Source organism: Dysidea avara, chromosome 2 (genome assembly GCF_963678975.1).
Source record: "Dysidea avara chromosome 2, odDysAvar1.4, whole genome shotgun sequence".
Classification (NCBI taxonomy): Eukaryota; Metazoa; Porifera; class Demospongiae; order Dictyoceratida; family Dysideidae; genus Dysidea; species Dysidea avara.
In genome coordinates, this window is record NC_089273.1 from 20,696,596 (window position 1) to 20,722,766 (window position 26,171).

Below are 26,171 nucleotides of genomic sequence, written 5' to 3' on the forward strand. Positions count from 1 at the left end.
ACGCAAGACTATATTATATATAGCTTGCTCACGCTAAGGATATCTTGTCAACTGGCGAGTTGATCGCTGGTTAACTATTGCTGATATACATTCCCTACAGCATTACTACATACCAGGGTAGGGAATAAGTGTTGTAGGACATAATAAATCACAGCAAAATTATTAAGAGTCATCGCATACTCCACTGCTCATATTAAAAGACAGTTATCGCATACTCTACTGCTCATATTCAGCATTTAGTAGTGGGCTGTAGGTTCCCTCAGGATCCTTGGCTTGCAAGGCTCAATAAATTTTAACCACAGAATGTGCAAAAACCAAAAATATGCCAGTCCAGTAGTCCAGTCCAGTAGTCCAGTCCAGTATTCCAGTCCAGTGAATGGATACACCCCATGCAAATACAGTGTAAATAATCATACAAAGACTTACAAATAGCATTTTCGCAACAAACCAACTTACACAGTCAGGTACTAGCACAAGTAAGTACATACAGCAGGTACTGTATGTAGTAATGTATCATCCTAAAGGGACTTTACAATTAAGTCACGTACTTTTAGTTCCCACTAAAATTAAGTACAACTTGACTAGGTTTACTCTGTGGTGCTGTTAAAGTAACATCTGGTTAATTTCTTGTTGTGTCTTCTATCAATACCTGTTGTCTGTTCAGAGTGGCAATTTAGTCATGAATACAACATTCAGGTCTGTTACCAAGGACTTATAACACACCTGTCAGGAATCCATCAAAACTATATGGATGGCTTTATTAAGGGTTAATACCTATTAATACTTACCACCTAGTACAATAGTAACTACACTCTGGCCCCCTGTAACAAAGTTGCGCACTCTGTACATACATACATACACATAGGCATCCAGGTATGGGAATGGCCCTACTGTGCTCTACTAATTCAGTACAGTAAATGGTAAACAATTGCATTGAGGAAAATGCTATAATTGTGAAAGGTATTTAGTTGCCAAGAGATTTCAATCAACTCAAAGTGGCACTGTACCAAAAATGGTTTGAAATTACCCAACATCTGATTGCAATTTCAAGCACTGTGTGCAAATATACCCATAAGTAAATGACACAACTCGGCATGTCATGAGCTATCCCACCTATGCACATGCATACAGTATATACAAATATAGTTAGAGGCTGTACATAGTTATATTCACACATACAGCTGTATGTATTAATGGACTTACAAAAGCCTTTAGCCGATGAAAATTCTTTCCATGCATGTGGAAGGCTCTTTCAAAAACAACCTTTTCTTCCATTGTCCATTCCTCTGAAAATCAAAATTAAATACAACTTAATGCATATCATATATACGTTACAATGACTGCATAAAATATAACAGTTATATAAATTACATGTATTACATACCTTGATAGGCTTTGAAGTTTGGCATATCATCAAGTGCCTTTTTGATGTCATACTCATGCCAGAATAGCATACCTAGTGCCTGCAAAAAAAAAGTAGATGAAGTACTGGAACTAAAATACTAGGGATTGCACAAGTTCAAAACCTCCAACTAATACCTGTAAGCTACTGTACTTTACACTGCACAGTAACTCAAATATGTCCAAAAAAAATCTCTCTGATAAGGGATCATAGCCATGAAACAAGGGAGCTGGGAAGCCATCACATTGCGCTACCGCAAATTGACACTTTTCGCTGTTAGCAAAGATTGATGGGACACAGGTAAGCCTATGAAGTATGCATTGTACATACTGCAGTATGCCAAAAGGCACCGGTCAGACTGAAGCGACATCTAACAGTAAAAAAAGTAGGCAGGCAGGTAATTACTGTAGTTAGTCAATCAGTCAGTAGAAAATCTGTTAAATAAAAAAAATAATTCCGTAGCAACATTTCGAAAGTGTTTTTGGCCACTATGTAGGCACTTTTAGGCTTGCTTATAGCTTATGCCTTACCAATACTGCCAAGGTGCCACAAAAGTATTATGATTTTTAGGATATTTTTGACCAGAAAAGCCCCTCATAATCCAATACTATCGTACTAGTAAGTTTGATGTTTTCATGTTACGCTGTGAGAACTGGTATGTACTGTATGTATGTACATTCCTTTGTTCACATGTAATGTAAATACACATCATTGTACTGTACCTACAGCCTAGTCTCCACAGATATATGGTACCTTGCTGTGAAACATGATGCAAAATTGGAATTTTTTAACGAACTACATCAACAGTGGTAAAAACTAATTAATTGCTAACTAAATCCTATACAGACTATATGTAGTGCTAATTAACTTGTTTGAATAGTTACTATATATACATGTAGCTGCACACACAGGTGTATGGTATAGAAGTAACACTGCACGTACAATTTTTCGTGAGTAGGTAAGGTTGAGAGGCTAGTACAGTTTGTGGCAAAGCATAATTTGTCACAATCCAGAATAACACTACACGATGAGTGGCTATGTTTCACTATCTGGGGTACAGTACTTTATAGCTCATCACCGTGCAGAATGACTACTTAAGTATAACTGCAAGAAAAAGTAACTTCCAAGTGATCCAACATTTTGGTGTGGACACACATGTTCTTTGTGTTTTAATAATGCCATCTGTATAGATACGATCAAGATGATGGCTGATTAAAATTTGTACTCCCCCAGTCTTCTCCCCAATCCACAGAGGGTGGGATCACTCCACTAGTAAGTCAGCTTTTGGCAAGCATGCACACTTTGTGACACAAATTTCCATTTATATGCTGTACTTTGAAATATGCACTCTTTAAATTTCAAACCTGCAAAATTTAGATTTTGTCTTCCTATCAGACACTTTAGCATGCTATTGATATACGGTGATTATTTAGTAATCCTACCAGTTTTAATATGCATACATAGACTTTTACACTTTTGCCATTGAATTTAAGTCATGTAGGGCTAGAGGTCTTCGTTGTACAGTAGAATCTTGTTATAACAGAACTGGTAGGACTGACTCACCAGAAATACATTACAGTGATTACGCAGCTTGCACAGCTGTTTTAAATCTGAAAAAGACAAAGAATACAAAAAAAACTGCTGTATGGTTTTCTCTACACGAAACCGGCTGTACTTACATATCGCATGTAGCATGTGTTATTTGAAACTCAAAGGAGGATGATCTACATTATTAAACATCTGGTGATCTCACAGAAAATTTAAATAACTGAATAACTAAAAATTACACATATCCTGCACACAATGTACAGTATATGGATGACATCATGCACGTTAACTGCTGGTCCAGAGACTGATGATCAGCATGTGGTGCTTATAAATATAGCTGTGCTGTACATGTACTGAGAAGCTTACATTGAGCTGAAGATGCTCTCGTCAACTGAGGGATCTGTGGCATAACATAATCAAATGAGTTAGTCTTGCGATCATGTAATTCTTTGTATGAACATTGTTTGTATTCTAAACAATAATAGTTAAAACAATGAAGGTAGTATACTCTGGGAAACTTGCCGCAAGAGTCTAAGGGGGCTGCTACAGTAGATCGGTAATTAAACAAGCAGCTGATATACTTTACACATATGTAGCTACTGTACATATTTCTCTTGCTCATGAAGCCATGACATACAGTGTGACATTAGTTATACTAAAAGTTTAAATAGAATAATTACTCAATGAAAAGACAACTTTTAGTGATGCATGTGAACTATTCTAAGTGAGAACCAAGGCCATTTCTTTTGTGAATTCTACTTTATCCTTGACTTTATTGACTTGGGGTTTTGAGTTGCTCAGCTGTCTAGATGTCCTCAAGTCATGATTTACATGTGGACGACAGACATACTGATTACACTATCCCTTGCACATGTGAGCAGGGTAATTAAGTTATTATGTCTCGCACCAATTGTTCTATTCTACTGATTGTACACAGTGTATTTGCATCACAAACCTTCTCAGTCATCCCACAGCACACCACTTGGTGTTGCTTCACTAAACAAGTCCCAACACTTGAGTGCCATGTTTTCTTGTTTCACAGGGATTAATCACAATGTGTGACCAATCTCCTCAAATCATAACCATATAAATATCATTGTTTGTGGATGGCTATGGTACTGTACATATACAGCAAGTGAATGCATGTCTATAGTTTTACAATTTGGGATGGCAATTCTGACACCAGAAAGTTCGGTGTTTGTTTATTTGGTTTCACTACCTGGAAGTAAAATTTCATTTGACCTTATTGTTATCTTCTCCTCAAACATTAAACAGGCATGCTATAGTACAACCTGTACACGTATATATACTGTTACTGGGGCACAGTTAGAAAATGGTACCAATGTTCAGGTGCCAATGCACATTGGTGTAGGGTTCAGTTAGAAATGGTGCCAATGTACATCAAACGGTGCCAATTCTCGTATGTTTTTTTTTCTATGATCTCTTAAAATTCCAAATTTTATGGTACCACTGCTCATGTGCACGAAAAATATAGTACAGGTGATAGTTTCTAAAGTACATTACCGTATGTAGAGCATTTGCATAATACACTACACTTACACTGTACTAAAGTACATTACCGTATGTAGAGCATTTGCATAATACACTACACTTACACTGTACTAAAGTACATTACCGTATGTAGAGCATTTGCACAATACACTACACTTACACTGTACTCCCTATCACAGTTGGTGATAAATTGTCTTGTGTTTTGCAATTTTAAATGTTTCTGTGGTTACATGTTGGACTGTTGGTAATAGCCCTAAGTAGTCCTGTCCAGTGAATGGATAACAACTCTTCTAGATTTTTTTACTGTACTCTTGTAAATAAAAGAGTTTACAGGTTTTGTCTCACATGTAGCTTCTATTAACAATGAACGAGAAAATTTTCAAGTATGTTAAAACTATGTATTTAATATAGTCTGTATGTTAGGGATAACGGAGGTTTGCACATTTTCAAAAAAAAAATTGACCAGAAACCAGTCTCACAATACCCTCATGGCACCTTGGCAGATATAACTTAGCCCAAAAGTGCTTTCAGTATGACCTGAAATGCCTCCAATAGGTTGCTACAAAATTGTAAAAAAATATTTATACTGAGACACTTCCCTCTATGATTTCAATACAAGTACTGGTATCAGAAGTATCAGTAAAAAGTTGTATCAGTACACCCCTACTATGAACTTTAGATACTCTCACACATACAGCTGTATAATGTACTTAACCGCATATTTAAAAATAGTAACAATACTTTTACTGTACATAGGTAAAGCTTATCTAGTGAAACATCACGAAAGTGAAACATCACGAAAGTGAAACATCATGAAAGTGAAACATGTAAAAATATGTACATTAATTCCGGCAATTCCGCACTGCATTAGTCACTTATTTACAGACAGCTTAAGAAATAAAACTGCGTAGTGTATGGCGAGCATACAAAGCAGTGTATTCCTATTTATGGAAGATATATACAGCTTGACTGGCAATGTTATGAGGAAATACTCTATAGGAAGATGTTACCTACTTTTTGTGATGTTACATTGTCAGGGAATCTAGTGACATATGCTCTATCCAGGTATGTTGTACAGTACTTCTCCCCAGGAAACAGCAACAGGAAAAGAAATGTAGAGTATTTCACACAATGCAGGAAAAGGAAAGGCAATAAAATGCATTCCTTGAGCTCAGCAGTGTTTTCCTATACCTGAATAAAAATCAACAACCATAAGCCAATTATGGATTCTGTAGGTTTTAGTTCACAAGAACCTGGCAATGACCAATGTACTGTATTGTCTATCACTAAATAGTGAGATCTCAAAGCTTTCCACCAACCAGCCTTATCCCTGTATATTAATTATCTATATGTACCTGTAGGGTATTTGATAATTAGACAATATGGCACTCCATTGGCACAGTGTGAACAGAAGTCTGTTCCAATTTCCTCAGCACCAGTTCAGTTTACTGGCTAATACACCTCAAACTTGAAGTGATAAGCCCAGTGGTACTACTGGTGGAGCAGGGATGTACCCACAGTGGTCGGCAGTGGTCTGGTGGTCAGGACTGACCACCACTCAAATAAAATAGCTACCACTACCACTAAATAATCACTACAAGTTCTCCTTTCACATACACAAGTTAAGGTCCCATACAACATTTCTGGACTCATCTTTTGTGTTCTTGTAGCCACCACTATTCTAAACCTGGGCACATCCCTGGTGGAGCAATATAGGTCAGAGTATAATTACAATGTAGTTATCAAAAACCCTGGTACTTTACAGTGCTATAGCAAACTACTACACAAATGTGTCATCTCCATTATTTTCCCACAAATAAGCTACCTTAGACTGCAGTGCTAGCCATTTTTAACTTTAAATGTTTGTCTGCAGATGGATGGACATACATATACACATGCATTCGCTGGGACTAATTATAAACAAGTGTTGTACCTAAACATTAATACAGTGAATGTTATTTTAGCTAGTAAATTTTTTGCAAAAATACATCATTTAATTAAAAATTTTGTATTTTGTAGTCATAACATAAAATTTTTGTGATTTTTCAATTTAATACCATACCTGTTTCACAGCCCATACAAAAGTCTCAATAGTAGCAGTGAAATTTATCTCGTATTTCACTGACAGCAGTGAAAAGTTGTAATTGCGATTTCATTGGCTATAATTTATGTAACAGTATTACGTAATTAGTGTTTAGCGCCTGAATCCATTACGTTAGCAACGCTAGTTCAATGGCTTTTAATATTCCAGAAGATTTCTTTTCTGAAGAAATATTGCAGTTTTTTAATGACAGTGACATAGGTACTGATACATTCTCAGAAGAACTTACGGCACCTGAACTCGATGCAAGCTCCAGCTCGAGCTCCAGTGTGTTCGCTTCAACAACGGAAAAGGAGATACAAGGTCTACTTGAGAAAAACAAGAATGGAAACACCATAAAGTCTACAGCCACGTGGGTAAAGAGGTTTGAAAAGTGGAAGAAGGAAAAGTGTGTATCTGTAGATTTGCCAAATATTTCTGCGCTGAATTTGAACGTTGTTTTACAGCAGTATTTTGCTGAAATTCGCAATGAAAAGGGAGAAGAATACGAGCCCGACAGCTTAAGAACAATGCTTTCAGCAATGCACAGATATATAAAAGGTACTGGATACAGTCACAACATTCTTACAGCACCAGAATTTGCTAGTGCCAGGGAGGTACTCAATGGAAAAGCTATTGCATTACGCGAAAGTGGGAAAGGAAAGCGAAAAGGAAGGCCGATTTTGTAACTACTGAAGATGAACAAACCATGTGGAATAATGGTATTCTTGGAAGCAGTACACCTCAAAACTTAAATTATACTATGTTCTTTTTATTGAGCCAAAATTTCGGAACACGAGGCTGTCAAGAGCATCACCAAATAAAAATTGAAGACCTAAAATTAATATATAACCCAAGTTCTGGAGAAGCTCTGTATGTTGATTGGGTGGAAGGTCCCACAAAAACAAGACAAGGAGGGTTAGTAAAACAGGAAAGATGTGTATCTCAGCGTATGTTTGCTATTGGAGGAGATAGGTGTCCAGTTAAGATATTTCAAAAGCTACTGAATAAGCGTCCGGAACCACTTAAGTCATCTGGCCCTTTGTATCTCACACCATTGCAGGATTTTCAAGGACAAGCCGATGTCTGGTATTCACAGAAGAGAATGGGAATAAATAAAATTAATAGCTTTATGAAGGACATGGCTAAACAGAGTGGACTTTCAAACAGTAACAAATGCTACACCAATCATAGCGTAAGGAAAAGAATGGTTCACAAATTACAAAAGGCAGGTTTCAGTAATGATAAAATCGCTTCAATCAGTGGTCACAAAAGTGAGCAGTCATTGAGAGATTACTCTGACATTGACATGGAGGATCATCAACAGATTAGTCATACTTTGAGCTACAACACAAGGAGTGACTGTCAGAAGCTTAGCAAGCAAATACATTCTGATGCTGAATTTTGCTCAGTGCAATCCACATCACTTCCCTTATACAATTTTACAAATTGCACAGTACATATTACCAACAATCCAGCAATGTGTTTACCTTGGAAGAGGGCTAAGATTGGAGATAAAAACTCTGAGTGAATCTTATGTGGACAATGTATTATATTAATTGTAATATACTAGCTGGACTAGTATACATGTATAGTCAATGAATCTAATGTACAGTAATTTAAAAGTGTATGCAACGAATATGGTATTAACTTGGAACAGCATGGGTAGCAGTGAAATTTGGGATAAATACCACGATTGTTGTATTGGAAATGGTGATTAATTTCACGAGGCGAAGCCGAGTGAAATTTACCGTTTCCAATACAACAAGAGTGGGATTTATCCCAAATTTCACTGCTACCCATGCTATTACTAGTACATATTGCTATGCACTGTTAAGGAAGTGCTTGTTAAACAAACTGCTTTTAACAACATACATGTATTACGCACAGAAGTAATGTTTGATGAATATTGTGTTTTCACTGTAAATTCTTTTGACAAAACCTCAAAGCTGCTCTTTATTTTTAAGTAGGGGACACACCCCCTTTCAACTGAAAGGGATAGGCTACTCCTGGTAGCCTATTGAGGCTTGCATTGTTGTTTTTCAGTTGCCAAATGCCTATACAATCCAAAGGGAAGATAGTCTGAGGAGTTGCCACACCCATATTTCTGCTGAAAAGAAACAACCTCAGAGCAAAGTTCACCTGTTCAGAAGTTTAATACAGACTTCATTTAGCTTTTACTTTTTACAGGGGGGTGTATGTGCAAGCTGCTTTCACCCTCACGTGGTACAGACAAGGTATAGATAGGTAGTTACACATACACACACACACGCACGCACACGCATTTACGAAACAATTTCAGTAAAACAGACACAGCCTGGTTTAATAATCAAGCCAGTAGTGTTAGCCATAATTGAGGCTACAGTACATGCCTAATTTCCTACAAAAACAAACTTTGGGGAACCTGGAAGAGATACTGTACAGTGGTATTATTATGGTACTGTATTTATGGACTAACCTTTTTTAGTCTAAATACAAACATGCAAATTGTGGATACAGGTGTATACCCTTACAAAAATATTAAGTACAGTTTACATGTGGATTATAAACAACATGCATACAAGCGTGTTTCATTAAGTACAATTTGGAAACTTTTTGATGACAAACCTCCGATTGTAAACTGTACTTATTCTGCATACATGTTCATTAAAGCGGTTATCAATTTGTACTTGAATTGTATACATACAATTTAGTAACAATCGATCATAAAGTGAGGTTATCAAATAGTACTTGAATTGTATACATACAATTTAGTAACAATGGATAATAAAGGGAGGTTATCAATTTGTGCTTGAATTGCATACATACAATTTAGTAACACTCAATCGTAACACTCAATCCTAAAGTGAGGTTATCAAATACAGTAGTACTTGGATTGTATATACATAGAGCTATTATAGTCATGCCGATTAAGTGTATAATTCCATGCTGTTAATTACTACATTTGATTTTGTAGGTGTGCAGTGTATAATATGTCAGATGGTAGCTTGCAACAATGCTGACCAAATCAGTATCATGATAATGGGGCATAATTGATCTGGCGCTTAGATAGTCATTAAAGAATTGATATCCTATAAATATACCATGTGAAAAAAATATCTGTACTTGGGCAGATTACGTACATGTGTGCCGAACAATCATCACCATAAGTATGTGCTGAAAGCTGAATCCAGTAAACTAGACAGATGCTAAAGCATGTGGGGGCGAGCCTGAGCTGATATATTGAAGCTTTATAGTGATCAGCACTGAAAAGTGAAGTGTGATACTTTTATATGAATGAAATAGCTGCAAAAACTTGTAACAACAATTACATTGAGTGTTGCTGGAGACCTAGGTAAACTGTTAACAAATGACGTAACGTCTTGTGGAAGATTGAGTATATGTCCACTATAGCCATATTGTCCATAAGGAAGGCGATAGATGCACATGATTGGAATTATCCGAGAAATCAACATTTCTTTGCGTTGAGTCAAACCCTACACACAAATAGACACACACACACACACACACACATTCTGTATTAACCACATTATAAACTCTAGGTATAAAGTAACCAGTCTAGAAAAGTGTCTATGTACAGAAATGTGTGTCATTAAAAGAAGACTTCTACTGTATCAACACATCCCGCTATTTTGATTTCACACACCTTACCACTATCAACAGTTCTATATTACTACTAAAAGGTAAATTAATTTTGTGGAAGTGCTGCACTGGCAAAGACACCTTGCTTCCCTCTGTTCATCAGATTCTGTTCCACGTGTACGCCGATCTTGCTGTCTTCTGGTAAGCCTTTGGTGTTCATCCACGTTCTCGCGTCTAATTCTTTCATATTGTCTTCGCCTAGCCAACCTACAGTAGTATTTTCGAAAGCCACAGGTAGCAAACTGCACTTAGTGCATGTACCGGCTATTTGCGTTTACAAACCTTGCTTGTCTTTCCTCCTCGGTTTCTCTCTCTCTTCTGAGCCTATCGCGCTCCCTTCTTCTGAGCCTTTCTTCGCTCTGTTCTGCACTTTCAACACTCGCCATGGTCACATCGCGCCACGTGCAATAAAAGTGACCGCTGTAAATTTTTGGAAACTGAATGTGACGGTCCAGACTACCAACAGTGTGGGATTTTCCGTGTTCTTTGCGTAAACGTTTGGGAATGCGACGATCGTACGGTCCAATGGAGTACTAACAGTGTGGGACTTTCCGTGTTCTTTGCGTAAACGTTTGGGAACGCAAAAGTCGTACGACGGTCCAATGGACTACTAACAGTGTGGGACTTTCCGTGTTCTTTGCGTAAACGTTTGGGAACGCGACGATCGTACGGTCGAATAGAGTACTGCAATTGTGGGACTCGCTCAGGCTCGCCCCAATAACTTAATTCCAGTGTTGTAAATTTCATACAAGAACGATGCACATAATTTCCATCACATATATGCTGCACATAAGATCTAGGCTTTTACAGTTGTGATCTAGGCTTGTATAAATTGTAGGTTACTCGTAACAAATGCACAGATGCAGTTAACAAGAAATGAGTGCATACCACAGCAAAGGATGAATAACGTAACAAATAAAGTGGTTGTTTATTTAAGAACAGTTCTGTATATGCAAGTAATTAATAACACTTGCATATATGTATAGAAATCCTCCAATCAAAATATTGGTATATTTTCACTAAAGCAAGACACATGCAAAGTGTTATCGCACAACATACACCTATACATATACACCTATGTATACCATGTAAATATGCCTGCCTTGTAAATGTATAGTATATGTTTCTATATAACTATATACAATACATAAATCATAATTGCTAATCTTTTTCTAGCAAGTTTGCAAATGCAGCAACATACACTGAATTTGGTACATCACTAAAAGCCATAAATATGCATGGACTTATTATATTTTTAATGCTTACAGCTACTACTTCGGATGACTCGGAACGTGGTGAGCACACAAATATGTGTGGCACTACTGTGCCTGATTGCTGCAGCTGTGTGTGATCAAGTGTACATATAATTACTATTGTCTGTGTTGGTATTTCGTTATCGCTTATGACAACAAATTTCTTTATTATTCCATATTCAACATGGTCAGATCTCCTATATGCCACTGTTGCATTGTTTTGCTTCAAGACACCTTTGTTGTTCCACTGAGTGCTATGAAGCATAATATTGTGAAACTTAACACGACTGTAGACTTTGACTTGTCTTGGTCCGTATATTACTTGTTGTAGTGCTTGCACTTCAGAATTTTTAAGCAGCTTATCTATACTACCTATTGAAGGTTTTCCCAAAGCATACAAATTGCTTCCAATACACAGACTGTTTGGTGACACTTTATGCCGATAACTCGAGTCCAGATGTTTGAATGCATCAAGATGACTGCTGGGATGCTCACTGAAGAACTTGTCAACTGTTACTGATAAATTCTTGAAGTGCGAAAATGATTTAATGATTTGTTTATCGATGTGTTGAGTTCCATGCACCAATCTCTTCAGCATACCATTTTGTCCTTCAAAGTAAAAACATGAAAATACCCATAAGGGTCCTATTTGACGTACAGTGTTTGGAAGATGTAATAAAAGGTGGACATTAGCAGACATATATCTCTGGCTATACAAAACTTCAAACTGTTGGCAAAAGGTGTTGATCAAATATTGGCATTGATTAAGCTGTCTGTCAGATATGGATTGCTGCAGCAAGGTATGAATGGAAACCACTAACAAAGAATAGTGATTCCAATACTGAGACGGCAAAATCCCACTGAGTACCGGTAAGGAGTAATATAATAAGAAAGCACGGTATTCGGAAGCTTTATAATATTTAAAATGTGTGGAGAGCTTGCGAGGTTTACGGGTTATTATTGATGGTGGGTTTATTGTTTCAAGATGACTGTCAATTAGTTTAAATTGTCTGCCAATGTAATAATGCTCATTGTGGTGTTCGGAACTAATCCATAATGAGAGTAATAATCTCATTACACCTAATAGCACACAGTGCATGTAATCAATTGCAGTCCCATCAATTATATCATACGTCTCAAGCTTTCTGAGCCATGATGGACCTTTAACTCTATTTATAACAGATTTCTCAGCTACTGCTTGCCGTGTATCTAAATCATTCTGGATACGTGATCGAGCTGGGCCACAAGGATCTTCTGAAGAAAATGGATAAACATGCACGCTTCCACGGGCACTGGTGGGAAAAGAAAGTCCTGGTTGAAGACATTTACTGCATCCAAACATTCCATTGAATTGAATTGTATTTAGAATTAAACACTTAGCAGGAAGGTCACAAGTTCCTGCTAGCAGAACAGCTTTGCTTACAAATGGATGAGGCACAGATGGTGATTGTACCTCAATACCATGTTGCTCTAACATTGCAAGTTCGCCTATGATTGGCTTAAGGTACACGTGCATATTTGGTTTCTCTTCGCCAAACCATAGTCCACCAATTATTATGTTCTCTTTCAGCAGTCTTAGTCGATATGGCAATTCGTTTACTACTAAATAGCACGGCCACAAGCTGAACTTAGACGAGCTAAAAACTGGTAGACCATCTATGTTCCATGTCAAAGAAATATTGTTTTGACTGCTCAGAATTCCATTTGGTGACATTAAATCTTTGTACAATGAACCGTCATAAATATCCTCATAGCCACCTTGATTTGCTTTAACTCTTGTAAATCGATGAAGCAAGTTGTCATAGAATGTTTTTTGGACAAATAATGATCGGATTTGATCAGATATAGATATGTGTATAAAATAGCTCAAATCCTTCACTGAATTGATAGCAGTGTTACAAACAGAACAGGCTGTTACTGTTGCAAAAGTAATAGGGTTGACACTGATAGGGTTGACGCATTGTGAACAGTAGTAACAACACTTAAATGGTAAAACTAAAAACGAGAAGAACTTTTTAAATTTGTAAAGCGTTTTGCAACATCTGTTGGGTTTTGGACAAATGTGATCCATTAGGTACAGTAAATCGGATAAAGCTTCATTTGTCAATTTATGACGAACAGCGAAAGCCAGCAATAAAGTCATGAACACACCAATTGTAATCTCTGCACCTGGATAGAGTGGATCATCATGATCATACTGTGGCTCACTATCATTCTCTTCATCTGAGTCTTCCAATCCTTCATTGCTCTCTTCTTGATCTTCAAATGCCATGTTATCATCAAGTTGCATGTGCCCATCAAATTGCACAGGATCATCTAACGGGCCATCTTCAACCTGTGCACAATTATAAAACTGTACATTGTCATCATCAAGCTGTACAGAATCATTGAATTGTAAAGCATTATCAACTTGGGAAACGGCATCATCAAGCTGTACAGAATCATTAAGTTGTAAAGCATTATGAACTTGGGAAACGGCATCGTCAAGCTGTACAGAATCATTAAGTTGTAAAGCATTATCAACTTCGGAAGTTGCATCCTGCAGAACATCAACGTCACTGAAATCTTCTAGCTGTTCTATATCATCATCACGCTGTTCATCTGTTTGAAGCCATGCGTCAACTTCGCTATGTTCAGCTGAGTTTTCAGCTGCAGAAGGCTCTTCATTAGGCACTATAGTACATGGTGAACATAATTATATAGATATATATATAAACTAGGTGCTGTACTATTGTTTTGGTCTCACATGCCACACGGTATGGAGTGAAAAAGGTGTGGCCCTCTCAAGAAGGACATAGTTAAAAAGGTTAGGACTATAATACACCTGAATTGTTGTTATTAAATTTTTGCCGTTAACCTAGCTACCATCACAGCCATTTCTTGGCTGCCACCTTGAATTTCACAACTATGTTAACCATGTCCAGAGAGGGGGCCCGCACCTTTTTCACAGCTTGGTTGTTTTTGGGTATATATCGCCTTTTTTGAAATTTTTATCTGTGTTTTTATCTATAAGTACACTGGTTTAACAGCAAATTATTTTACTATATTGGAGCTTCATGCATGCAGTATAGCTAGTGGAACGGACTTTTATGGTCAAATAGTAAAGCCATGTAAAGAAATCACAAAGTTCACTGCACACTTTTGCCTTAGCCTATAGTTATACTATACTGTTATAAAGCCAATAATGATGAAAATATAGTTATTAGCAAGCACTGCAATTGATTGATGGGTGCATACCTCATGCAGACTCCCGTGCATTTATACTGAGTGGACGGAATTATACTAGCCGGGTAGCTAGCTACCTTAATAGTCTGGCACCGCCGCTCATTCGCTAAAAGTAGGGGGTGGTGGCTCCAGACTACTGAGTAGCTAGCTACCTATGGTAAACGAAACTTACGCAATTGCTGAGTTGTTCTTTGCGAGATTCTTTGGTGGTAGTGAAGTCGAGTTCTTCGTGGCATTGCTGTCAAGGGGTTGCGTGTTTGCAAATATTGAAGGTAAGGACCGCGACGCTTTCGATCGACCGGAATAGAATTACTGGCCATAACATTAAGATGACTAACAAAGACTAGTACTTCAGCATGTAGCGCGATATCAAGCAAAATTACCGCGACTATATAGCCAATCATTTTTAGCTAGCAAAAAGGCGCGACCCCATTACGCACTCACCTGGATTTAATTGTTCTGTTTTCGTTGCTTGCGTACGTTTGGCTCCTTGCTGCGTTAAACTACTTCGACGCTACTGATCTTAACTGCAAGTGGACAGCAACGTTTAGCTAAAATAATATTGCGTAATCTTACATTTAGCTACGGAATGGCTGACCCTAGAGCTGACCCAACTTTTGCGTTTGTTGTGTGGACAGATGGAAAAAAGAGCGTAGTAAGACGCAAAACAATTGTGAGTGGCAAAGCTGCCCCAGGCCAAGAGGTCGTAGTAAAGTGGAAAGGCGGCCGGCGATATGCTGCCAAGGTGATAGAAGTCGGTAAGACATTATATTAAATTAGCTAGCTGCTTATTAAAATTTATTTAACTATTAAAGGAAATGATGAAGCAATACTGACTGAACTAATGAACAATGCAAGCCAGACACCACAACAGAGGAGGGATAACCAGACACCACAACAGAGGAGGGATAATCAGACATCACAACAGAGGAGGGATAGCCAGACATTACAACAGAAGAAGAGAAGAAAGAAGAAGCAAACTACTGTAGAAAAAGTCAGGGAACAACTAGAAACTGAAATGCTGGAAGACTTTGAAGATGACTTTGTGCCACCACTCCCACCTCCATTGTACATTCTCTCAAACTCTGAAACCAGCGATTCATCAGTGAGTGAAGCTGCCAGAAATCTCATCTCTACCAGTGCAGTTGGCAGCAGATACACAGCCAATCCCACCTCCTCCATCAGCGGCAGCAGACACACAGCAAATCCCATCTCCTCCACCAGTGGCAGTGGACACACAGCCAATCCCACCTCCTCCACCAGCGGCAGCAGACACACAGCAAATCCCATCTCCTCCACCAGTGGCAGTGGACACACAGCCACTCCCATCTCCTCCACCAGTGGCAGTGGACACACAGCCAATCCCACCTCCTCCACCAGCGGCAGCAGACACACAGCAAATCCCATCTCCTCCACCAGTGGCAGTAGACACACAGCCAATCCCATCTCCTCCACCAGTGGCAGTGGACACACAGCCACTCCCATCTCCTCCACCAGCGGCAGCAGACACACAGCAAATCCCATCTCCTCCACCAGTGGCAGTGGACACACAGCCACTCCCATCTCCTCCACCAGTGCAGTTGGCAGCAGACACACAGGCAATCCCATCTCCTCTACCAGTAGATACACAGCCAATCCTACCAGTAGACAGACAGCTAATCCCATCTCTTCCACCAGTACAATTGTTACTCAAACTACCGGCTCGATAACATCAGCTGGTACATTTAATGGAACAGCTGGGCCTCATTATTCTGGTGGTGCATGGAACTACTTAACTCAATATCCACCATACTCACCAGCTTATGCTGCATATCCACCTCAGTCTAACAGTATGTGGAGCTATTCTTCAACAGTCTCCCAACCCACAGTTAGTCAATCAGCCAACCATCAAGTCACAGATTTTTATGAGCAGGTCCAACAACTGGATGGTAGGGTAAAGATAATCGAGGATAAACTGGCTGAATTAGGGCCAGTTTTGCAAGATGGCCATGACAATGATGACGACTTGGGGTTAGGGCTCTCAAGGGAACAGAACATTACGATCAAAATGATATGCAACAGCATGTCCACACAATGGAAGCCTGCCTTGAGGAAGATACTGGCAATAGTGTATGGCCATCAAGTTCTAGCCGTGTCGTGTGCTGTGGGCAGAACCAATGCAAATTCTACCCCTGTCCTCGATGGAAGAAAGCTGGATATAATAAAAAGTACGTATGCATGTACATGTTCATATGAGAAATTGCATAAATGTATACATAATAGGGTTGATGTATGAGCACTTCACAAGAAGGCATCCGAATGAAATAACGAATGAGTCCATCAACATCGTCGTGAACAGTGCTTGTGCTCTATCGAAGAGAAAACTGAAACAAAAAGAGTAGCAGTCAACCATACCATAAAGTTAACAATATAATATAGCTGCAGTATATGTACATACATTGATCTTTTCATGATAATATTATATTAGTGATAAACAAAATTACATACAGTTTGCTTGCTACAAAATATGTACAGTACGCATGCAATTTACGTAGCGCATGCATTGTCATGCTTGTATACAATTTGCGAACATTTGTATGCATACAACAACTCTTTGCGAACAATTCATAAACATTTGCATGCATACAAATGATTGCATACAATTTACAAACAGTTGTATACATACAAAATGGCCAATACCTCACTTTTGTATGTGTACACAAGTATACAATTATTATGTAAACAAATTGATAACTGTATGCATGCAGATTGCATGCACATTTTTGTAAGGGTATACTGTATTGACTTGTATTCTACCTTGTTACAAACAGTACAGCACTATACAACAGGTCTCAACAACAGAACCATATATTACAAACTGATTATAAGCCTGCAAATATTTATAGGTCCGTGTTTAATGTGAAAATGTTTACTCATGACTGTGTGGTAAAGCACATGCGTTAAATGCAATTGAGCTGTGTGTAGGGTTGGGAGATTGTATCGATTGTGGGATTAATTGTGATTGTCTCTGAACATTGTGATGTTGATATGTATTGTAAATAATGGACAATATCCGCAATGACAAAATTTGATGTCATAATTGACAAAATGGCCATGTTAGCATGCAGTATTCGAAATGAATGTCGTCTTTAGTTTCTACATATGGAACCAGGAGATAATAAAGGTAAGAAGTACTACATGTACCGTGATGATGCAAAACATGCTCCAACAAGGAAAGCAGACTGAAAATTTTAAATTCGGACACAAATAAGCTTATATGTATTGCATTATATACTACAGGGTGTATATGCTTTCGCCCCTTTTCAAATTTATAAACGCTATCATAGGGAAACACTATCTCGCCCAATACCTCCATGTACAAAGTCCCCACACTAGCACAGCCATTTTATAAACTTTTTTTTAATGACATCAGAAAACGTCATTGTGGATATCGTCCATTGTGATGCTGGGATATCACATGAAAATGTATAATAGCAAATTTAAAATGGTGGCGCATACTATTGTGGAAGAGAACAATCCAGAAAACAAGCCTACACTTCTGAGACAGTTTATTGTGTGAATAAATCTTACTGCATAGATACTAGTCATCATGCTGTTTGCATTAAACTGTAACTGCCTATGACCTTAATTGTGTTGAACAGTTGTACACAATTTCACCGTGTATTGTTAATTCATACAAAGTAATGCATGCACGATCATCATATTGATGCATGTGAGCTGTAACATTGTGATAGTTATCATTGTTGCATCTGACAATCGTGAAAGTAGAAAAATGTCACAATTGTTCAGCCCTAATTGTGTGTGTACTCAACAAAATTGTTCAAGCCACAATAACTTGTTGTGTGAGTGTTAAGTCTTTTGGCCAGACAATAGGCCAAGTGCGCTGATTGTGTATTTATGACATTAGCAATTATGAAATTTAGGTTATACAATATTACTATACAATACTCTGTACATACGTAAGTGTGCATAGCATACTATACTGTGTAACATATGTAACACGCACGCATGTGCACACACAAATTACACATAAACAAACACATACACATGTACATACATGTGTATAGTATGCATAAATACAAATATGGGTGCATAGACAAGTGATAAGCTGTATAGCAAGGATCATGAAGACTTGTGTTCTGCTGCATATTACCCAAAACCACCCTCAATTTCCCTTCACAAATACTTGGCAGCATATTAGTATGTATGTACATACAGTATACTGTATACAACACAAACTTTACCTGCTCAATGGTGTAATTATAGCTACTTTCTGCAATTCGCAGGTATTCATCCACTATACATACAATCATACAAAACATAATTACTATGGTGTGGTAGTACTTAATTCCTTTATGACTTGACAACATTGGTTGGGTACAATTAAACCTGAGTTGTGTATCATAGGAGAAGCAATGCATGCATCAAGGATTTAACATGTCCCATCTTTTGCAATGCCAAAGCATTGATTTACAGGTAGCATTATCAAAGTCAGCTGGATTATACATATACATAATTGTCCATATACTACTGTATATTGTACTGCAGGATAAGTAGATTGATTGCAGACATGCTGTGTGTGCTACTCACCCTAAGAATTAATGGTTACTCCTGTAGTAATTATTAATAATATTTAGCCATGTGTGTCAGGCATTAATTGTCCAAAGCCATTGTTTCCTTTGATGTAGGCATATACAATATGTGACCAGATCCCACATGTTACAACAAGAAATCATATGGGGGAGAGTGTTTAACTGCTAGTATGGCCTGCACAACTGCACTGCTGCAAGTTCATATGTACTTATGTACACCTCTACCCTGCTTCTATTGATGAAATAGAACTGTTGATAAGTGATGTTAGGTGTTGATAAGGTCAAGCATTTGTTCTAAGAAAAGTCTTAGCTATTATTGAATGAAAAATTTGATGAATTCGACAAATCAGTTTGATCATCAAATTTAAAACATCAATAAGCACCTCAAAAAGTCAGTGTTTAGAAATGGATTTGCCTGTTTATGAGAAACATGATAGTTCAAGTTATATATCCATGTAAGACTGCATTCGTAAATTATGATTGCACCTGTAGTTTAGACACATGGTATGAACTATGGCTCACTTCAGTGTATTGTACTGATATACAGTACACCCTCATCCTCAGTTATCGAAAATTTGCTGTTGGTACAGTAAGTGCAATACACCTCGTAGCCATGGTTTATAATGCATTTGAAGCTTACCTGCAATGCTAATGTTATACACATAGGCTATAGGCCTTACAGTATGTACTGTACACTAAACATGTCACTTGGGCTCAAGTTTTTATAATACTTTTCTGTACATGTACATGTATATTCATTATGACTTCAGTCAGTCGGTCGGTCAATCGGTCGGTCATTTACAAGTTACAGTACATGTGCAAAAAAATGTGGTTAAAATTTTGAAAGCACATACCCAACCAATACAAACAAGTCATCATAACGGAATTCAAGGATGTCAACATTAGGGAATATTAAAAAAACACTACTATTATGTAATACCATATTGCACAATGAATGTATAAAGCTTAAATCGAATCAAATGTACTACTGTAAATTTGGGAATAAGAATCATCTATTTAACATTTTGATCATCAATTTTTAAGGGTGTATCCATTCACTGGACTGGACTACTGGACTGGATTACTGGACACAGATTTTTTTGTTTTCTTATGTTTTTATCACCAAACTTAACTAAAAAGTGTTTAGTGACTGACACCATTCACCACAAGACATAATACTTGTACATTAATCACAAAAACTGCACTAAAACGTTATTGCAGTTTGTTATCAAAAATAATTAAACACGACTCCACTAAGACAGCACGATTGATCCCGTGTGTGACATTGTAAATCGCTAAAACTAGCCAAACTAATCCTTTAGTTCGTTCTATGACTAGAAATGCAGTAGATCATAAGAACACTTACTGATATCCTGATCACCGAAAATCACAGCGGTTTGAGTACTAGAGGAAATCGCTTCGAGGCAGACGACCAGGAAGTACAATATAACACTTAAAGCACCACCTTGCTTGTGTGTACAAAAATACAGTACTCGGAGGGTGTCTTGAGGCAAATACAGTACTTGCTTCGCCTTGTGCTGTATTAGCCTCTCGACACACACCCTCGTACTGTATTTTCCATACACACATGCGGCGGTACTTTAATTCTAACATACAGTGTAACACATATTCATACACTCAACTACGGTATGGTTGAAAGCAGAATTCTAGAAGAAATCAATGCCTTGACTAACTTTTATTACCAATTGAATAATCTTGTCATTGTTTATACTGCATGTATTTGTTATCGCATGTTAGATATAGCTAATTGTTACAGGCCTGTTTGCACTTTTGTATGTGTGTGTGTGTGTGTGTGTGTGTGTGTGTGTGTGTGTGTGTGTGTGTGCTGTGTGTGTGTGTGTGTGTGTGTGTGTGTGTGTGTGTGTGTGTGTGTGTGTGTGTGTGTGTGTGTGTGTGTGTGTGTGTGTGTGTGTGTGTGTGTGTGTGTGTGTGTGTGTGTGTGTGTGTGTGTTCATTTTGAATTAGCAATGAGGAAGAATGGTAAATCATAAATCAACCAATCACATCTATAGTGTTTGCATCATATATACAGCCTTACAGTCATGGTCAGAAATAGAAGGGGTAGGCTTCCATAGTAGTAGAGAGGGACGTGATATACTTGGCTGTTCATCAAAATTGTCTGTAATAGGTAAAGAAATACTGTATGAATAATACCCATACATGCCACACTAATTATACATATTGTACAGTAGCTGTTACTACATGAACGGAAAAGTTTAAAAGAAACACAAGAAATGAAAACCTGGAAAGTTCACAGTGCATGTACATAAGCAAACTTCTCAAAACCCTTTTTCATGAATTTTTATTTCACAACTCTCTAATGATCCATCATTTCGGATATCTTCACTAGAGGATCGATCAACATTTGCAGTTAGTCAAGGAACAATAACAATAAAACCAGTCACAAATACTTTAAGCTTTTATAAAATTTTCCAAATTGGAAATTAAGTGTGAAGGTTAGTTTTACAGTATACATAGTATAATATTCCAATTCAGTAAATATTCCCTCATATTCAGGCTCCTCAGCATTTTATGCTATATGATGGTTATACATGGAATATTCGGAATGACACATTTTGCTAGTGTAATACTGTCAAACTCATCCAACCTTACAACAAGTGATAAGTTTATACATGGATACAGTATGTAAATCTGGCAGGAGCGATGGAATGGCAGAATTGTAATTGTACATAGCAGAGTAGTACACTGTAGGTCAGCATATAAATAAAAATAAACAGAAGTTAGGAGTGTAGAAATTGAAATTAAGAAAACGAGGTTTGTGCTCAGAGCTCATGTAATCTTTTACTTTTCTTATCAAACAGTATGGTACGTAGTACTATATATTAAGGATCATGGAGGTTTGCACTTTCTCACAAAAAATATTGACCAGAAATCAGCCTTGCAATACCTTCATGGCACGTTGGCAGTATTGGTGTTTTTTCTCCCGGGATAGATGGTACGTCCTTGCCTACCACACCCAGCACAAGAGGCAAGTGTGCTGGACATAATGGAAGCAAACAATAATAGGGATAACTAAAATTCCCTAGGGCCATTTATAAGGTCATTCATAAGGCTCAATATGGATGCCATGAGCAACAGAAGAAGATGGAGTATGGTGATTGTGTTTGTGATGTGGAGTTGGCATCTTTCACTCCTTTAGTTTGTTTTTTCAGCAACTGGGGGTATGGGCAGGGAAGCGTTCACTTTCTGTTGCCGCTTGGCCGAGTTGCTTCCAGACATAGTACCATGGCCTGCAGTAGCACTCTTGCAGATGAAACACCCTTATATTAAAAAAAAAGCACTTTGCTGCCGACCCCAGAATCCACGATCATGAATGTCAACTGTGGCATATCTTGTTGGTTGGCAGACTGAGGATTAATTACTTCTCCACTGAGAGATTGAAGAGGTGGCTCAATTGCAATGTCATTACAAACCTTAGACAGTGACTCAGCTATAATGTCACACAAATCGTTATGACGTACTGTAAGAATGTTAGGCCACCATGCCAACACATCATGGCATGGTCGATAGAGAAATTGGTACCACAATCTTCAATAAATTTCAACCATATCATTGGCAGTATTGATTACCATCCGACATATCATTGGCAGTATTGCTTAAGTACTTTATCATCTGCCCCAAATTTAAAATATTGTTATTCAGTGGAGTTTCTGTTGACCAAGGTGACTAACTACATAACTAACTGATGCCTTCAGACCAGTATAACTCAAAAATGGCTACGGCTATGGGCTTTATTTTTCACTGATAGTAGCACACGTTCAGAAGTAAATTTTATAACACACTAAAGTCTGGTGTTATTCTTTCTTTTTTGGTGTGGTATGTGCGGGTGGTCACCTACGCCTGCAAATAACTATTGGACATTAATACCTACATTTAGCATGGCTAAAGTAGGGTTTAAATGTACTTGTATATCTGCATTTGCAGATGTAGGGGACTCCCCTTATTTCAGTACCGTTTTATTCCTACAGTGTATGATCCCTAAAATTCCTCATCCTTTCCCCTTGTACCTGAAGATTTATATATAAAAGGTGGGCCCATGAAACAACTAATAGAGGCGACACAGCCTAATTAAGCATCCACAGAACATTTTGATTGTTATTTTATATTGTCAGTTTGATTTTGCAGTGACTATAGTTGTAATTGCTAAATTAGTTAAAACTATACTCTGCTACAAAGCATCACTAGATACATGCAGATGTAGGTGTTTCTGCCTATCACATGCCAACCACTGAGTGAAGTTACCATGGATCAAGATTACTATGCTAGTAGTGTGCATACTAACAATTGTGGGATTCAATTTTTATTGTAGTTGGGGATTTTGTATGTCATAATTATACCTCCCTGTACAAAGTCCCCACACTAGCACGGCCATTTTGTTTTGTGACGTCAGAAAACGTCATTGTGGATATCATCCACACTAATTTTGTTATTAGAGCAAAAAGTTGATAGTGCAGTATGTACTTACGAACATAGTTAACAAATTGATAACATTCTGAGGGTTACTAGCCTGGAACTACAAATCACAAACATAGTGCTACTATAAACGTTTTGAACAATTTTTAAGACTACTGTAACAAAAACAGTTTTTTGTACCTTCCTCCTGATCAGGAATAGCAGCTTGATATTCTTCACCAATCCTCATACCTGGTTCTAAACAAAGGTTGATAGCACATTACATGCAGTTTCATTGCAATATTTACAGTTAATTAATGTACAACAATTCTGTAGCTACATGGTAATACCATGGCATGACATTTGTTGTAATGCTGATAAATTATAAATAGTTCTCTTACATTGTGTAGCAAAGCTGACTCACTCCTTACTTATAAGCCTCCTTCTTGTAACCATAGATAATATACCCCCCATGGATTGGAGACTAGTAAGCGCCACTGGTTACAGGCTGGTTTCGTGCCCCCTTCAATATCAAGACAAGTTTCTCTGGGTGAAACAAGACTCACCACTGGTAAAGGGTTCTTTCTCAAGATGTTTTGGAAGCCAACAGCGAGTTTCGAGGCAAATTGACTCTTTATTGTGCGAACGGTAGAAAACGCGAAATTAGATGATTTGGACACATTCAAGGAAAACACCGAAACCCTGTATGCTACGCCCACCATACCATGGAGCATTATTTGATGACTTCGTAGTATTATTTGTGTAGCAATACTGTCTAGAATCACAGAGAGAATGTGCTTCCAGTTTTGCCGAAAAACACCATCCCAAAAACCTGCCAAAGAAGCTATGGGAAGGCAAATTATTTAGCCGAAGCAATTCTTTATAGAAGAGTTAAACTTTCCTTTTCTACCTACAGCACTTCGTTTAGCCAAGAATGTGCTTCCAAAAAAAGCATGTAGTCCGCCATTGTAAGCCTTCCGACCAAAAGTGAAGCACAGTGGTCAAACTAACCAAAACAATTATCATAACAACACCACAAGTCATTCTCGTAACAAAGTAAAGTCGTTAATGCTACCGTTCTGCTGTAATAGGGTTAAATTTGTTGAGGCACAAAACCAGCCTAAGGACACTGGTTCTTGTACAAAGTCTATGGGCGCACGGCGCAGTTTCCAATCCAGGGGGGTATATTATCTATGTTATAACACTGCTATACCCTATACCTGTAATACAATACATATTATACTTGTATACAATGTACTTCACCCTAACTGATTATTTCATATGGGTTATATATTTAATGATTAATTGTGATTAAGACTACAGCACCGTTCTCTAATCTCAATGACTTGCCATGTAAAACTACCATCATAGATAGTTGTACATACTATATATGTAATGGATCCATGCACTCTTTAATTACACCTATGTACTTTAAAAAAAAAAGTTAATGTACCCAAACTATAACCCACAATTAAATTTCTTCAATTGTTGCAACATGTGAACTGTAACTGGTTCGTACAGACTGCTAAATAAAAGGCCAGTTAATATACAGTGGTTTGTATGTGTGGTAGAACACTGTAGTCATTCTCGATGTATTCTACAGTGTTGTTCAATCTTTTTCTTGGCAACAGTATAACCACAGCAGGAAGGCTGATGCAAATTACACAATGCATGATGTAATTTTCAACATCCAACATGCAGTGCAATCTAGATCAGCTGGACAAAACAGTAACTTCAAAAAGTCCAAATACACACTGAGATTTGACAATTAAACAGGTAACATAGTGACAAAAAGATATACCTTTTTCAATTTCAAATGAACCGTTTCCATTCATATGTAGTGTTTTTCCTCCATTAGCTGCTGCTGCCGCTGCTGCAATAAGCCTCAAACTTTGGCGGGTGTTCATTTCTGCAGTATAAAAAAAACGAGAAAAACATAAACATGTTGATTACAGAATTACCACAAAAATATTCGAAAGCAACAAAGCCTACAGTTATAATCAACTTAAACATCAATAAGACCTTTTCGATTGATAATACAAGAACGCTAAAGTAATTCAGTTGTAGTTGCTCGATTTGCCAAGTGCCAATTACACGGATGTGAAAATTATAACAATACTACAGCCAATTTAATTACCAACATTTATAACTCTCTAGTTTTATAATTAATTACTAATACCAATATGCCTACAAACTTGTCCCTGCTTTACCTACCTGTCTTGACGCCTCCACGTTGCACCTACACCGACTACCCGCAAAAATTTCTTGTATCAAGCGAATTCCTCAGGTAGTTAAACAAAAAAAATCAGGTATCACGTGGTACGTACACTTAATATGCCTCGATATGCCTTCCCTTAAAAAAAGATTTCAATGCTGTCTTATAGGAATGACATCAGTGTGTGCATCCGGAGGTCTAACTACACACAAAGGTGTCTGTTCATATCGCGGGAAGCTCCAGATTTACGAAGTGATGATGCTGCTTA

At 37.7% G+C, this 26,171-nt stretch overlaps 2 protein-coding genes across 3 annotated transcripts in view; one reads left to right on the forward strand and one right to left on the reverse strand.

Annotated features, from left to right (window-relative positions):
* Positions 1-25,993, reverse strand: part of LOC136246811 (REST corepressor 1-like) — a 48,296-nt gene extending 22,303 nt beyond the window's left edge. For both annotated transcript variants that reach the window (XM_066038374.1, XM_066038373.1), the window contains exons 1-7: positions 25,903-25,993; positions 25,490-25,597; positions 23,890-23,946; positions 21,314-21,394; positions 18,907-18,959; positions 1,385-1,463; positions 1,204-1,286 (exon numbers count right to left, since the gene is read on the reverse strand). In XM_066038374.1, the coding sequence (XP_065894446.1) occupies positions 1,204-1,286; positions 1,385-1,463; positions 18,907-18,959; positions 21,314-21,394; positions 23,890-23,946; positions 25,490-25,595 (459 nt within the window). In that variant the 5' untranslated portion in view covers positions 25,596-25,597; positions 25,903-25,993. The remainder of the gene's footprint in view (positions 1-1,203; positions 1,287-1,384; positions 1,464-18,906; positions 18,960-21,313; positions 21,395-23,889; positions 23,947-25,489; positions 25,598-25,902) is intronic.
* On the forward strand, positions 14,517-17,427 carry LOC136246315 (uncharacterized). The gene is made up of 3 exons (XM_066037712.1): positions 14,517-15,420; positions 15,478-16,869; positions 16,925-17,427. Exons 1-3 carry the CDS (start codon positions 15,252-15,254, stop codon positions 17,041-17,043), a joined length of 1,680 nt encoding a protein of 559 aa, XP_065893784.1. The 5' UTR covers positions 14,517-15,251; the 3' UTR covers positions 17,044-17,427.
* Positions 25,994-26,171: the final 178 nt, after the last annotated feature.

Coding starts and splice junctions, on each gene's coding strand:
- LOC136246315 (XM_066037712.1), top strand. CDS start 15,252: ATGGCTGACCCTAGAGCTGACCCAACTTTTGCGTTTGTTGTGTGGACA. Junction 15,421..15,477: donor TGCCAAGGTGATAGAAGTCG/GTAAGACATTAT, acceptor TAACTATTAAAG/GAAATGATGAAGCAATACTG. Junction 16,870..16,924: donor AAAGCTGGATATAATAAAAA/GTACGTATGCAT, acceptor TATACATAATAG/GGTTGATGTATGAGCACTTC.